Source organism: Aythya ferina (assembly GCF_964211825.1).
Source record: "Aythya ferina genome assembly, chromosome: 1".
Taxonomy (NCBI): Eukaryota; Metazoa; Chordata; class Aves; order Anseriformes; family Anatidae; genus Aythya; species Aythya ferina.
The window spans coordinates 137,058,278-137,072,031 of NC_140296.1; the positions used below are offsets into that span (position 1 = coordinate 137,058,278).

Genomic DNA, 13,754 nt, shown 5'->3' on the forward strand with positions numbered 1-13,754 from the left:
CCGTGACTCACTAGTGCTGAGGAGGCTTAGATGTCTGGAAAGCTTAAACAATTCAAACAGTGTTCTTCATGTGCCTCACACAGTTACAGAGAGACAAAGCTGATTTTATCGTGCTGTTACACAAAACAAGTCAAGTTTTGGAAAACAACAACAAAACCCAATGAACACTTTGCAAAGCATAAATCTACACTTTCAAATAGAGATTCCAAGCCACCTACCTCAGCAAGGTATAGTAATGCATGTTTTATACTTTCTTGATGATGACAATTGAACTCTCTTGTAAATTCCTTAAGTCCAAAATGTTAATAAAATATGTATAAACATATCCTTGTTGGTTTTTTTTTTTTTTTTTTCCTCCTTAATTTTGTACTCTTTACTCGAATCTAGGCTATAGCTTCTGGTTTTTATAAAATGTTTTTTAGTCCATATCCATATTCAATACAATTCATAAAGTAGGTGCAGGACACTGAGGGTTAAATAAATAAATGAAAGGAGGAAAGGGTAAAAAAAAAAAAAAAAAGTGCATTTGCTTCACATGGAAGTTTTGTTACATGAAGGAATAATCCATGCATGCGTTCACTTTGACTTAACTAGGTGTTAAAAAACATAGTTCACAAAAATGATTGCTGAAAATCCTTTTTTTGTTTGTTTGTTTTTCACTTTACCTAGCTCCCCTCAGCTCCCCTAGCAAGGGGTTCCTCTTTCAACCTACTTGGATCTAAATTTGGTCATTTCTGGCCTTTTGTAGCTACAGCCCTAGAAAGTACATATTGCAGAGCAAACATGAATCACCATACTTTAATGATCACACATTAAATTAAGACTTTTTTGTTAATAAACTATATGCAATCCATTTCTTTCATTGCTCTCATCCTAATTCACATGGTGCTACAAAGCTCTTTGTAACTTTACTATGAAAGAAAAAAATCATGAGATATTTCACATAGATTTATCTGAATGAGTTCAGACTTTCATGGGAGCCCTAATGCTGCTAAAGTTCCCACAAGCAGCTCCACTTTTAATTTAGGTACTTTGCAGGCAGTTCAGCTATATCATTGGTAACAGGAAGAGTAGCTGCATTCCACTGCATTCTACTACAGTCATGAGTCTGTTTACAGGTTTGTTTTCTTAAAGTAGACATGGGGTGTCTTCCATAACATCAATTATACTCTAATAGTTTACTTTTGCTTTTAAAATACAACAATCTGTGCTTCTGGGATATAGATTCCCTTCTTCCATTAGTTAGAGGTTATCATGTTTATAACCATGGGGCTTTATGTTTTACTGAAAATTTTGTCATATGTCTGTATAGGAGTTTAACAAGTGATTCTTCTACGAGTTATTCCATGGTTTTGTTCTTTTCCCACTAGGTCAGATAATTAGGTCCATCTGGCCATTTAATGGATTTTTTCTTTTTTAATAGAACCTTTTTTAGTGTGTACTCTTTTGCATAGGTATCGGGGATACTCTACAAAAGAAATGACTATCTGACAACCTAATGTCAGGAATTTAAAGCTTAACAGATTTTTATACTGAACCATTTATAAAGTGTAATTCAGGGTACATGTAATATAATATATATTTCTGTATACTTCACTGAAGTAGAGGCTTACACAGCATCCAAGTTAAGGATTAGAAACATACATCTATTAGGAACGTTGTGTCTTTCTTCCCAGACTTACTCATCAGTTTATTTGTATTCAGATAAACAATTGGTTTATTGTCTAATAAGTATATTGTTATTTTTCAAGTCTGTCATCTAAGAACAAATCCAGTTTATTACATTTCAAATCAACCTTGAAACTCTCTCTCTGAGGGATGGTGGCTCTTCATCTGTTCTAGTCTTCTCATTTTTCTTTGTCACTAGCACTGTGATGAATCTTTTTGGGTTTGTTATAATGAGATGGCCATCTCATAAAACATATAAGGTTCTCTAGTGGTAAAATGGACCACAAGAGCAGAAATGGTTTGTGCAACAGCTAACAAGGAAGAAAAGCATGACTCATAGTAAGAAATATGATGTGAAGAGCCATATGAAGGGAGTGTTTCTTATTCTGTTTATAACTATCTATTCCCCTTTCACCTGATTCTTGGCATGCATAACAATAATTATCACATTGCTCTCATAATTCCATTTCATCCTTCATATTATTCTTTATTATCATTATTTAACCAAAGATTAACACTGATCATGACTGCTGTCCAAAGTAGCTGATAAATTTGAGATTTGTCTGTTGCTTTTGATGGAGTTATTTATCATAACTGTTAATCATGGAATCATTCAAAACACAGTAACTTGTAACCTGCATCAAAGTCTGTGCTATTACTAAGACAAAGAGAACAAAGAGATCCAAAAATTAAAAATTAGAGTCAAGCTTCCACAAACAAAATATTCTTTTAAAAGTTATGAACCTTTTGCAGAACATTTAATGGAGTTTAAAAGTGGTGTAGGATTCAAGGAGTACTTACACTCTTTTTGAAACAAGGATTTAAATTTTATTTATATATATATATATGTTTTCCATTTGTATGCTTTCAAGGCTAGTTAGCTAAAGACTTGGTATCAAACACCAAAATAAGTTAATTGCATTTATTACATTATTTTCCCATTATTTTCCTGGTATCCTTTTTGAAAAGGTGCCAAGCTTCCCTACACAAGTGTGTTCCTTACACAAATGTGATTTTTGAAAAAGAGAAAATGGTCACAATTTCAACAGAAAATCTTGCACATTTAGTTTGAGTACACATTTTTCTGATAAAGACTTACCACACCCCACCAAAGGGCATCAGCATAGCTGGAGAAACCTGTCTTTCCATCCTCATCAACTGCATCCTTCTCAGCAAGATAAACAAAATAGGATGAAAAGATTAATCCCAAGAATCCAATGTACAATGTAGTTATAAGTTCCTATTAAAAGAGAAAATAAATTAGTACATAAGGTTTAAATCATATATTATCTATTAAAAAACATTATAAATATCTGTGGGGTTTTTTTTTGTTTGTTTGTTTGTTTGTTTTCATCATGATAGAAAAATTCATGTTTCATTTCAGGTATGAAATTTGCTTCCAGTAAAACATGTAAGCCAATGTTTTGTTTTCTATTTATGTCAGATTGAAAAAGCAAGAAGAAGCCATCATTTACACAGTCATTTGTACTGCTAAATGTAGGGCAGGACATCTGTCCTGTTTCATGTCCTTTAAATGGGGTTGAATGGGAATTGTTCCATTTAATTGTCCACTCAGAATAGCAAATGTTAATACATATTAGAAATAGTAAAGCGCTGCTTTAGAAATACATTTCATGAACACTATGGTAAAATAACTGTTATGACTCGAAGGCCATGTTCTTCTGATTGTGACCACATCTAAGAAAGCAACTTGTACATCCTATATTTTGATTGCATAAGACTGACCATAAGACTGACTTGTTGCATTTATCAGTGTTATCCTAAGAAACAAGGATCCAAATGTAGTTGTCTTAGACTCATTCTAAATGTCACTGAAGGTAACACATATATATATACCAGAACAAATTACTACACACCCATACTTAATTATTAAGATCAGTGACAGCAATCTAATACACACTGTATTTAAGAGACAGCATAGATTTTAAAATAGTGCATATTTCAAACATATGGATGGGACGGAATCTACCAATACCAAATAGTATGAACTGATATATGATCTAATATAAGAGAATATTTTGTAGAAATCAGACCTTAGAACTTCAAGTTGATATGAATTTTTAACAGATAAGAACTTAGCAATGTAGAGCATGGCCTAATACAAGTTACTGTTTTCAGCACAGACGTTCATGTATATATGTATATATATATGCAAAGGAAACAACAGAAATAAAATGCACATGTGCACATCAGTGAATTTGAATATTGAGAGACTGAAGTCAACATATTTTTGTAAATTACACAAATTTATATGTTCAGTTACAGTGAGTCCCAAACAAAATAAAATTAGCACTTAGAAAAAATACAAGAAAACCACAAAACCACAGCTCATCACTAACCCCCTCCTGAAAGCAGTAGAACAGCACACAAAACAAGGTAAGGAATAAATAAAACTCCTAGAGATACTCATAAGCTGGTGCTTGATTGGCTAACTTCATTTTTCAGTAAGCTGCATGATTTTTCCATGTCTTTCCATCACCACATATGATATTGACTCATGTTTTGTTGCTTTTGGCAAGAAATGTTCACATAAGCTCAACCTGCTGAAAATAGAAGAGCACCCTAGCCAAATTGGGCCTGAGTGAGCTAATACAGCTATATGAAAAATTCCAAAACATATGGAAAGCATTTGTGGAAAATTTAGTAATCTCTTCTGGGTCCACAGAGGTCCAAGTGCTTGTTATTTTCACAAGTCACAAAGATGTGAATTTATTTTTTCATATTGTTTAAGGATTTAGAGTCCTATTATTTTGGTTTTGAAACCAAACTCAACAAATAAATGAGGACCTTGTACTCTGTCTGTAAAGAAAAATCATGAGGTGTTTTTGTTGGTTTTCTTTAAAAAAAATAATCTTTCAGAATCTGGACAGGGATAAAGGTTCCATTTTTCATTCCATTTTATACCATCCTACAGTTTCGGTTACACTTGCCCAATGTCAATACAGAACTGTGTATATTATTTTTATTTTTATTTTATGTGTTAATGGGTGATCTGTTTTGATACTTTCTACAGATCTGTAGAGTTTTATATATCATCACAGACACTGGATTCACAGAACCTCAGGTGCATTTATTTATAATTCAGTTCAAGTTTTTTTGTTTTCATTTAGTTTGTTGTTTTTTGTTTTGTGTTTTTTGTTTGTTTGTTTGTTTTTGTTTTTGTTTTTCTCTTCAAACCGTTGAACTAGTATTTGTGACATTTAAGACTTATATTATAATTAGGAGATGGTATTTCAAGATTCTTGACTAAAAATTTTAATACCCATGGAAGAAGAGTATTCTCAAACACCTCTGTCAGTAAAATTAGCAAAAGTTGAGAACATATATTTGGATTCAAGTTCTGCCCTAGTTAGATATCTAGGCAGTGTGACCACAGTAAATGAAGACTACACAGTCATAGGGCATTAAAATTCATCCTGTTGTACAGGACAAAAGTAGATTTTATGCTAAAGCATTTTTAAAAGATTATTTTAAATCAAAACCTCTATGTGCATCAATGGCTTCATAAGTGCATAAAATTTCCTACACTACTGGAAAGAAAAATAAAAGGAATTAAAGGAACATAACATAATTCTTTTGGGTTAAGTACCTCACATTCTCTGCCCCATAACACTAAAAAAAAAAAAAAAAAAAAAAAAAAAAGGTAATTTTCTACATACAGAATGAAGCAAATGAAAGAATGTCTGTGGAAATCTATAATTATTTGTCAATATCTGAGGAATAAATCTACACTCATAAGGAGCAAGTTATGAACCACCCTTAGAAGTCTGATGTGAAAAATTATAGCACAGTAGTAGCCCTCCCAGGTATAATATGGTGTGCAATTTAAAGGTTACTGATAAAACTTTATTAACATGTCTATATAATAAACATTATGGTCAGCTCCATAAAACATCAAAAAGCCAGTCATTTTAAAAGTCTGAACTAAAACATTTAAGCTTTTAAACTTTAGTGAACATTCATACAGAATAACTGTTTCCAAACTTTGGCAGACAAAGAACTATTTACAGCCATGTTTACCTGTGTTTAACTGTCTATCTGCTTAAATCATTGCTTTCCTGTCATATTATCACAACATAGTATAATTTTTTATAGAATGAATTAGAAATGTCCTTATTCAGACAGAAGAGAATGATTTAAATAACTTTGTTCAATCAAAGTACTTCCACATATATATATTTTTTTCCACAGAACAACCAATCTAAGATGTGAAGACCGTGGACAGTATTTGCAATATGAAAGACAGCGTTCATAACTGAATATAATAAATTATACTGAAGGACAAGATAAAAGAGTATAGCAATTAATTTCAAAAAAAAAAAAAAAAAAAATGCTGATGCCGATGCACTGCTAACCACTGACCTGAAGTAAAGAACAGTGTTCCCATTTTAAAAGTAGAAACACATGTTGGTCTTTTAAAGTATTTTTCCTCTTGCGAGAAGTGTTAATTTAAACCAGACTATGTTCTTAAGTCCATGAAAAGATATACTGGAGTAAACAAAAGGCAGGGGATCTTTAAAGATCTAGTACCTGACGATGTATGAAAACAACTGATCCTAGTAGTCTCCAAGTGCCTCCCTGTCGATCTACATGAAGCATGCGAAGTATCTGGAGAAACCGGATTCCCCTGTAAGAAAAATAGGACATTAAATTGAAACAGTGATTGAGATCAACACTTTTGTGCCTATACAGAATTGACTATGTTCACTAACATACAGAAAAATTAAGACAAAGGTATTGACCCCAGTAAGATAGCATCTTAGACTGGAGGAAGCCTCAGTAGACAACATGTTGAGATCTCATTACATTCTGTGCAAATACATGTATATTCAGAAATATAGACTTGTACAACAATTAAAAAAAAAAAAAAAGGCAAGAAATTTCTGAAATATATACTTTAAAACTTGAAGGAAACCTAACATTGTTTACCTAAATATGATTCTCAAATCTTTCTTTCCAAGCAAAACTAGTGCTTCAAACTTTACTACTATAAATATGAGAAAACATTTTCCTCTAGTTGCCAAAAGCAGAATGTGAACTAAACATATTCTACTCCTGAAGTCCTTCATGTTAAGTAATAGAAACCATCTTACTGGAAATAGATAGATGATTTTAGGAAAATAACTGAAACATAAACTTTGAACATTTTCAGCTAAAGAAAAATAATTATCAGCATGGGTCTTCAACAAATCTATTCAATCAAAGTATTTCCTTCTACTGACACTTTTTGCAATGAACTTCATTTTCCTGCCCTTGTTTTACTATCTTATCATTGAAACAAAATAGTAAATAGTAGAAAAGGATGTTGAATTCACCTATCTGAAAATTTTTCAATATAGTTTTTTTATTTTTTTATATAGTTTTATAGTTTTTTTATATTTTTGAATATATTTGAAATATATATATTTCAAAATTTTCCACGCCTCAGGACTGCCTCCATCAAGAAAGACAGGAGGGTTATTGTTGTTGGAGACTCTATTCTTAGGGGAACAGAGGGCCCTATTTGTCAGCCTGACCCTACCTGTAGGGAAGTCTGCTGCCTCCCTGGGGCCAGGGTCAGGGACGTTGCCAGGAAGCTTCCCAACCTGGTTTGCCCCTCTGACTATTACCCTCTTTTGATAGTCCAGGCGGGCAGTGACAACATTGAAGAGAGAAGCCTGAAGGCTATCAAAAGAGACTTTAGGGGACTGGGTCGGTTATTGAATGGAGCGGGAGTGCAGGTAGTGTTTTCGTCCATCCCTACGGTGGCAGGGAGGGGTTCAGAGAGGACATGGAAAGCCCACCTGTTAAACACGTGGCTCCGGGGCTGGTGCCAATGCAGAAATCTTGGGTTTTTTGATCATGGGGCACTTTACTCAGCACCTGGCCTGATGGCTGCAGACGGGTCCCTATCTTTTAGGGGAAAAAGGATCCTGGGCCAGGAGCTGGCAGGGCTCATTGAGAGGGCTTTAAACTAGGTAGGAAGGGGGATGGGGCTGAAGCTAGGATTGTTGGGGCTGTGCCAGGGGGAACAATGGCAAGGCTGCAGGATAAGGCAATGGCCCAGCTGAAGTGCATCTACACCAATGCACGCAGCATGGGTAACAAACAGGAGGAGCTGGAAGCCATCGTGCAGCAGGCAGGCTACGACTTGGTTGCCATCACGGAGACGTGGTGGGACCAGTCTCATGACTGGAGTGCTGCAATGCCTGGCTATAAGCTCTTTAGAAGGGACAGGCAGCACAGAAGGGTTGGTGGTGTGGCTCTCTGTATTAGAGAATCTTTTGATGTTGTAGAACTCGAGGCTGGGAATGACAAGGTCGAGTCCCTTTGGGTTAGGATCGGCAGGGACAACAAGGCTAGTGTCCTCGTCAGGGTCTGCTATAGACTGCCGAACCAGGATGAGGAGACGGATGAGGAGTTCTACAGGCAGCTGACAGAAGTTGCGAAATCGTCAGCTCTTGTACTCGTGGGGGACTTCAACTTCCCTGACATATCCTGGAAGCACAACACAGCCCTGAGAAAGCAGTCTAGGATGTTTCTGGAGAGCGTGAAAGATAGCTTCCTGACGCAGCTGGTTAGTGAACCTACCAGGGGTGGTGCCCCGCTAGACCTTCTCTTCACAAACAGAGAAGGACTGGTGGAGGATATGATTGTCGGGAGCTGTCTTGGGCAGAGTGACCACGAAATGGTGGAGTTCTCTATTCTTGGTGAGGCCAGGAAGGGGACCAGTAAAACCACTGTATTGGACTTTCGGAGGGCTGACTTTGTGCTGCTCAGGACACTAGTTGGTGGAGTCCCTTGGGAGGCGGTTCTGAAGGGCAGAGGGGTCCAGGAAGGCTGGGTGCTCTTCAAGAGGGAAATCTTAATGGCGCAGGAACGGTCTGTCCCCACGTGCCCAAAGACGAGCTGGCGGGGAAGAAGACCAGCCTGGCTCAACAGAGAATTGTGGCTTGATCTTAGGAGAAAAAAGAGGGTTTATAATCTTTGGAAAAGTGGGCAGGCCACTAGGGAGGACTATAAGGATGTAGCGAGGCTGTGCAGGGACAAAATTAGGAAGGCCAAAGCTCATCTGGAGCTCAATCTGGCTACTGCCGTTAAAGATAACAAAAAACGTTTCTATAAATACATCATCACAAAAAGGAGGACTAAGGAGAATCTCCATCCTTTACTGGATGCAGGGGGAAACTTAGATACAAGAGATGAGGAAAAGGCGGAGGTGCTCAATGCCTTCTTTGCCTCAGTCTTTAGCGGCAATACCGGTTGTTCTCTGGATACTCAGTACCCTGAGCTGGTGGAAGGGGATGGGGAGCAGGATGTGGCCCTCACTATCCATGAAGAACTGGTTGGTGACCTGCTATGGCACTTGGATGTGCACAAGTTGATGGGGCCGGATGGGATCCACCCAAGGGTACTGAGAGAACTGGCAGAGGAGCTGGCCAAGTCACTGTCCATCATTTATCAGCAGTCCTGGTGATCGGGGGAGGTCCCAGTTGACTGGTGGCTAGCAAATGTGATGCCCATCTACAAGAAGGGCCGGAGGGCAGACCCGGGAAACTACAGGCCTGTCAGTTTGACCTCAGTGCCAGGGAAGCTCATGGAGCAGATCCTCCTGAGAGTCATCACGCAGCACTTGCAGGGCAAGCAGGCGATCAGGCCTAGTCAGCATGGGTTTATGAAAGGCAGATCCTGCTTGACAAACCTGATCTCCTTCTATGATAAAGTGACGCACTGGGTGGATGAGGGAAAGGCTGTGGATGTGGTCTACCTTGACTTCAGCAAGGCTTTTGACACCGTCTCCCACAGCATTCTCCTCAAGAAACTGGCTGCTCTTGACTTGGACTGGCGCACGCTTCATTGGGTTAGAAACTGGCTGGATAGCCGGGCCCAAAGAGTCGTGGTGAATGGAGTCAAGTCCAGTTGGAGGCCAGTCACTAGTGGCGTCCCCCAGGGCTCGGTGCTGGGGCCGGTCCTCTTTAATATCTTCATTGATGATCTGGACGAGGGCATTGAGTGCACCCTCAGTAAGTTTGCAGATGACACCAAGTTAGGTGCGTGTGTCAATCTGCTTGAGGGTAGGAAAGCTCTGCAGGAGGATCTGGATAGGCTGCACCGATGGGCTGAGGTCAACTGCATGAAGTTCAACAAGGCCAAGTGCTGGGTCCTGCACCTGGGGCGCAATAACCCCAATTAGAGCTACAGGCTGGGAGAGGAATGGTTGGAGAGCTGCCAGGCAGAGAAGGACCTGGGAGTGATGGTGGATAGTCGGCTGAATATGAGCCAGCAGTGTGCTCAGGTGGCCAAGAAGGCCAACGGCATCCTGGCTTGTATCAGAAACAGTGTGACCAGCAGGGCTAGGGAGGTGATCGTCCCCCTGTACTCAGCTCTGGTGAGGCCGCACCTCGAGTACTGTGTTCAGTTTTGGGCCCCTCGCTACAAGAAGGACATCGAGGTGCTTGAGCGGGTGCAGAGAAGGGCGACGAAGCTGGTGAGGGGCCTGGAGAACAAGTCCTACGAGGAGCAGCTGAGGGAGCTGGGCTTGCTCAGCCTGGAGAAAAGGAGGCTCAGGGGCGACCTTATTGCTCTCTACAGATACCTTAAAGGAGGCTGTAGTGAGGTGGGGGTTGGTCTGTTCTCCCACGTGCCTGGTGACAGGACGAGGGGGAATGGGCTTAAGTTGCGCCAGGGGAGTTTTAGGTTAGATGTTAGGAAGAACTTCTTTACCGAAAGGGTTGTTAGACATTGGAACAGGCTGCCCAGGGAAGTGTTGGAGTCACCATCCCTGGAAGTCTTCAAAAGAGTTTAGATGTAGAGCTTAGTGATATGGTTTAGTGGGGACTGTTGGTGTTAGGTCAGAGGTTGGACTCGATGATCTTGAGGTCTCTTCCAACCTAGAAATTCTGTGATTCTGTGATTCTGTGATAGTATTTTACCTCTGCTATCCCCAATTATTATTATTAGTAGTATTTTTTAGTTCAGTCATCTTATTTCATTCCCACTTTAGCTGCATTCTTCCAGGCTACATCAACTGTCAAGACCCTCAGCATGATGATGTCCTTCAGTCACTGGTGTTACTCAGACAGAGAAGGCATACTGTCTTCTGAATGATCCAACATTTCCTTTATTCACAAAGCAAGTTTTCTGTGCTTTCACAGTTGCCAATCAGATGATCAAATTCTTGTCATTTATGGGGGAAGAAGACAATAATACTATCAAATGACATATAAATGATTGATTACACTTTGTTTTTTTTTTATTTCTTTGATATGCCATTAGAATTATAGTTTTAATTATCTCAAAAACTTGAAAATAACCACTTAATACCTGATAATTAAACAGGAGTCAACAAAGAATTAAAAGACTACCAAAGGTGTGTACCAGTGGACTTACGTCATTGATTGCTGATGTTGGAACAGGTGAAAGTCACACAGCTCTCCTGTATAATTGTTAGACACTCTTTTGATGCTTGACCCAATGGCAGTTCTTGATTTTCCTGTCTCTATTGTATCTAAGATGTTAAGATCTATTATGTTACTACGGGCCAAGTTCTTACATGCGTGTTACAGGCACAGAAAGTTTCTCAAGGATAGATTTAAAAGAGTAAAATAGTGAAGGCAAAACTTGAGTTACACAGCCTCTGAATATGCACACCCCATTTCCTTTCCTCTGAAAAGAAAAAAGAAATTGAGGAGTGGCTGAGGGAACTGGGGTTGTTTAGTCTGGAGAAGAGAAGGCTCAGGGGAGACCTTATTGCTCTCTACAGCTACCTGAAAGGAGGTTGTGGGGAGCTGGGGGTCGGCCTCTTCTCACAGGTAACTAGCGATAGGACAAGAGGGAATGGCTTCAAGTTGCTCCAGGGAAGGTTCAGATTAGAAATGAGGAGACATTTCTTCTCAGAAAGAGTAGTCAGGCATTGGAATGGGTTGTCCAGGGAGGTGGTGGAGTCACCTTAACTGGGAGTGTTTAAGGAAAGGTTGGACGTGGTGCTTGGGGACATTGTCTAGTGGGTGACATTGGTGGTTGGGGGATGGTTGGGCTAGATGATATTTGGAGGTCTCTTTTAACCTTAATGATTCTACGATTCTATGTTTCCTTCTTAATTCCAAAACAGCTACTTGCATCACAGAATGCATTGTCAGAAAACCTTTCAGACTGAGACTTGCCTGTCCCAGATGATTTTTCAATGGGGCAATAACATCACTGCAGAGATACGTCTGGTAGAAAGCATCCTGAGTTGTAGGACAGTGACTGTATAATTTAACACCAGGAAAGGACATACATACTGAACCCAAAGCCAACTGGATTCATAAATAAACACACAGCAGGTGTTTTCATTAAAGCCCTTCCTACACAGTTTGTTAAATACAACAAAATCCTTAAAATTTTCACTTTTACCCTCCTCTTCTCCTGTGTGGATTTTATTGTCATGTAAAGATTAATGTTCTATGGTAACAGAATACTTAAAAAAAAACACCTTATACATATAGTTCCCTTCACTATTTACACAGCTAGATTAGTGTACATAAATCCCAGTGATCAGACTGCAGGGGAAATCAGAGGTTTGTAACAGAAAATGCAGTACATCTTGCAAGTTAAGTTAGAAAGAGTGGGAAGTACACCTACTCCACTTATCATTCCCTTTCTTCTATTTACTCAGTTTACTTCCCTGAACAAGTCTGCAGTACTTGATGCAAGCTGAACAAACACACTAGACATCAAATGTTTCTGGTTCATGTATGGTATGAGTTACTTGTGCCAAACAAATCCACCAAAGCATAATTACAGTTTAAACAAAGTAATTACTCATACTTAAAAAGTACTGAGTTAAGTGCTGTCTGGATTACTTCTTAAATAAACTGATGTTCCGTAATGCTCTTTTGTCTTACATAGAGAGATGTTTGATGTTTTACATAGAATGTAATGTTTCTTTAGTTGTTTCCTCTTGGCTTTGGCATTCACACCATTCTTCATATGCCTTGTTTCTGCACTCCTGTTACCCAAGCAGTGATCAAACAATAACACATCTTCTGCTGCTCAGTGTTTCATTATAACAACTTTTCCTATATTAGATTTATGTCTGTGTTGTTGTGAAGAGCTGCAAGTCACTAGAAGAACATACCTTATTGCAGAGGTGGCAAACACCTGCCCATTAGATCCTATGCTCAAAACAATAATTGAGGCTATTACCACAATTAGATCTGTAAAAAAAAAAAAAAAAAAAAAAAAAAAAAAAAAAAAAAAAAAAAAAGATGAAAGAATGTATTAAATGTTAGCTCTCAGCACTGAAACACACAATGGATAAATGAATATAGGCTGAGGAAAGAAATGAAGTTAGCTGAAATTTGGTGGGCAGTAAGTTAATGTAATAATTACAAACACCCCCACCCCCCTGAAAAAAAAAAAAAAAAAAAGAAAAAAAAAAAAGAGAGAGAGAGAGAGAGAGAAGAAAAAGAGCACAAGAGCAAAAGAAAGAACAACTACAAGTTCTTTCATAATTAATTTAATAACAGAAGTTTTAGTGATCCTGACAGAACAAATCAGGCAGCTTTCCATGAAAACAATAAAGGAAAAGGCATATTTACATCATAGAAATGAATCCACGTTTTGGCTCAAGGCTCTTGACTTAAGAGGGAAAACAAGGATTTGTTTCCACCATTTATGAAAAGCGTACAGACAGATGGCACAAGCAGATACACAAACTTGTAGTTTAAAAATTGTATTAAAGCTGTAAAGCCAAGATTTCAAAGTTTACAGAACTGTCAGAACAAAGGTTGCACAAGAAGTCAGAGCTGTTGTTGGTTTACTTTGTGGTACAGTCTTTAACTTTATGAAAAAAATGATAATTGTTCCCACAGTTCTCATTTTTTTCCACAACTCCACAGTTTACACACTTCCAGCATCATACAATGCAAATGATGGATTGTGTTCACAGCATCAACAACCTTTAAATATTTTCTGTTTTCCTAATTCGGTGAACAAGTTTATTTAATCCTACTCTATCGTTATTCTGAAAGGACATTTTTCTAATTTTCTTATGATCATTTCTGTGGTACCCCCCTTTAGAGAATCTAAGTGCTTCCCTTCTA

At 38.3% G+C, this 13,754-nt stretch overlaps 1 protein-coding gene across 13 annotated transcripts in view; it reads right to left on the reverse strand.

Annotated features, from left to right (window-relative positions):
- LOC311437337 (potassium voltage-gated channel subfamily KQT member 1-like) overlaps positions 1-13,754 on the reverse strand; it is a 533,151-nt gene that overhangs the window by 459,446 nt on the left and 59,951 nt on the right. For all 13 annotated transcript variants that reach the window (XR_014693412.1, XM_084520432.1, XM_084520430.1 and 10 more), the window contains exons 5-7: positions 12,788-12,866; positions 6,220-6,316; positions 2,768-2,908 (exon numbers count right to left, since the gene is read on the reverse strand). Coding sequence is in view for 12 of the 13 variants with exons in the window: in XM_084520432.1 (XP_084376558.1) it covers positions 2,768-2,908; positions 6,220-6,316; positions 12,788-12,866 (317 nt within the window). In the remaining variant the exon portion in view is untranslated. The remainder of the gene's footprint in view (positions 1-2,767; positions 2,909-6,219; positions 6,317-12,787; positions 12,867-13,754) is intronic.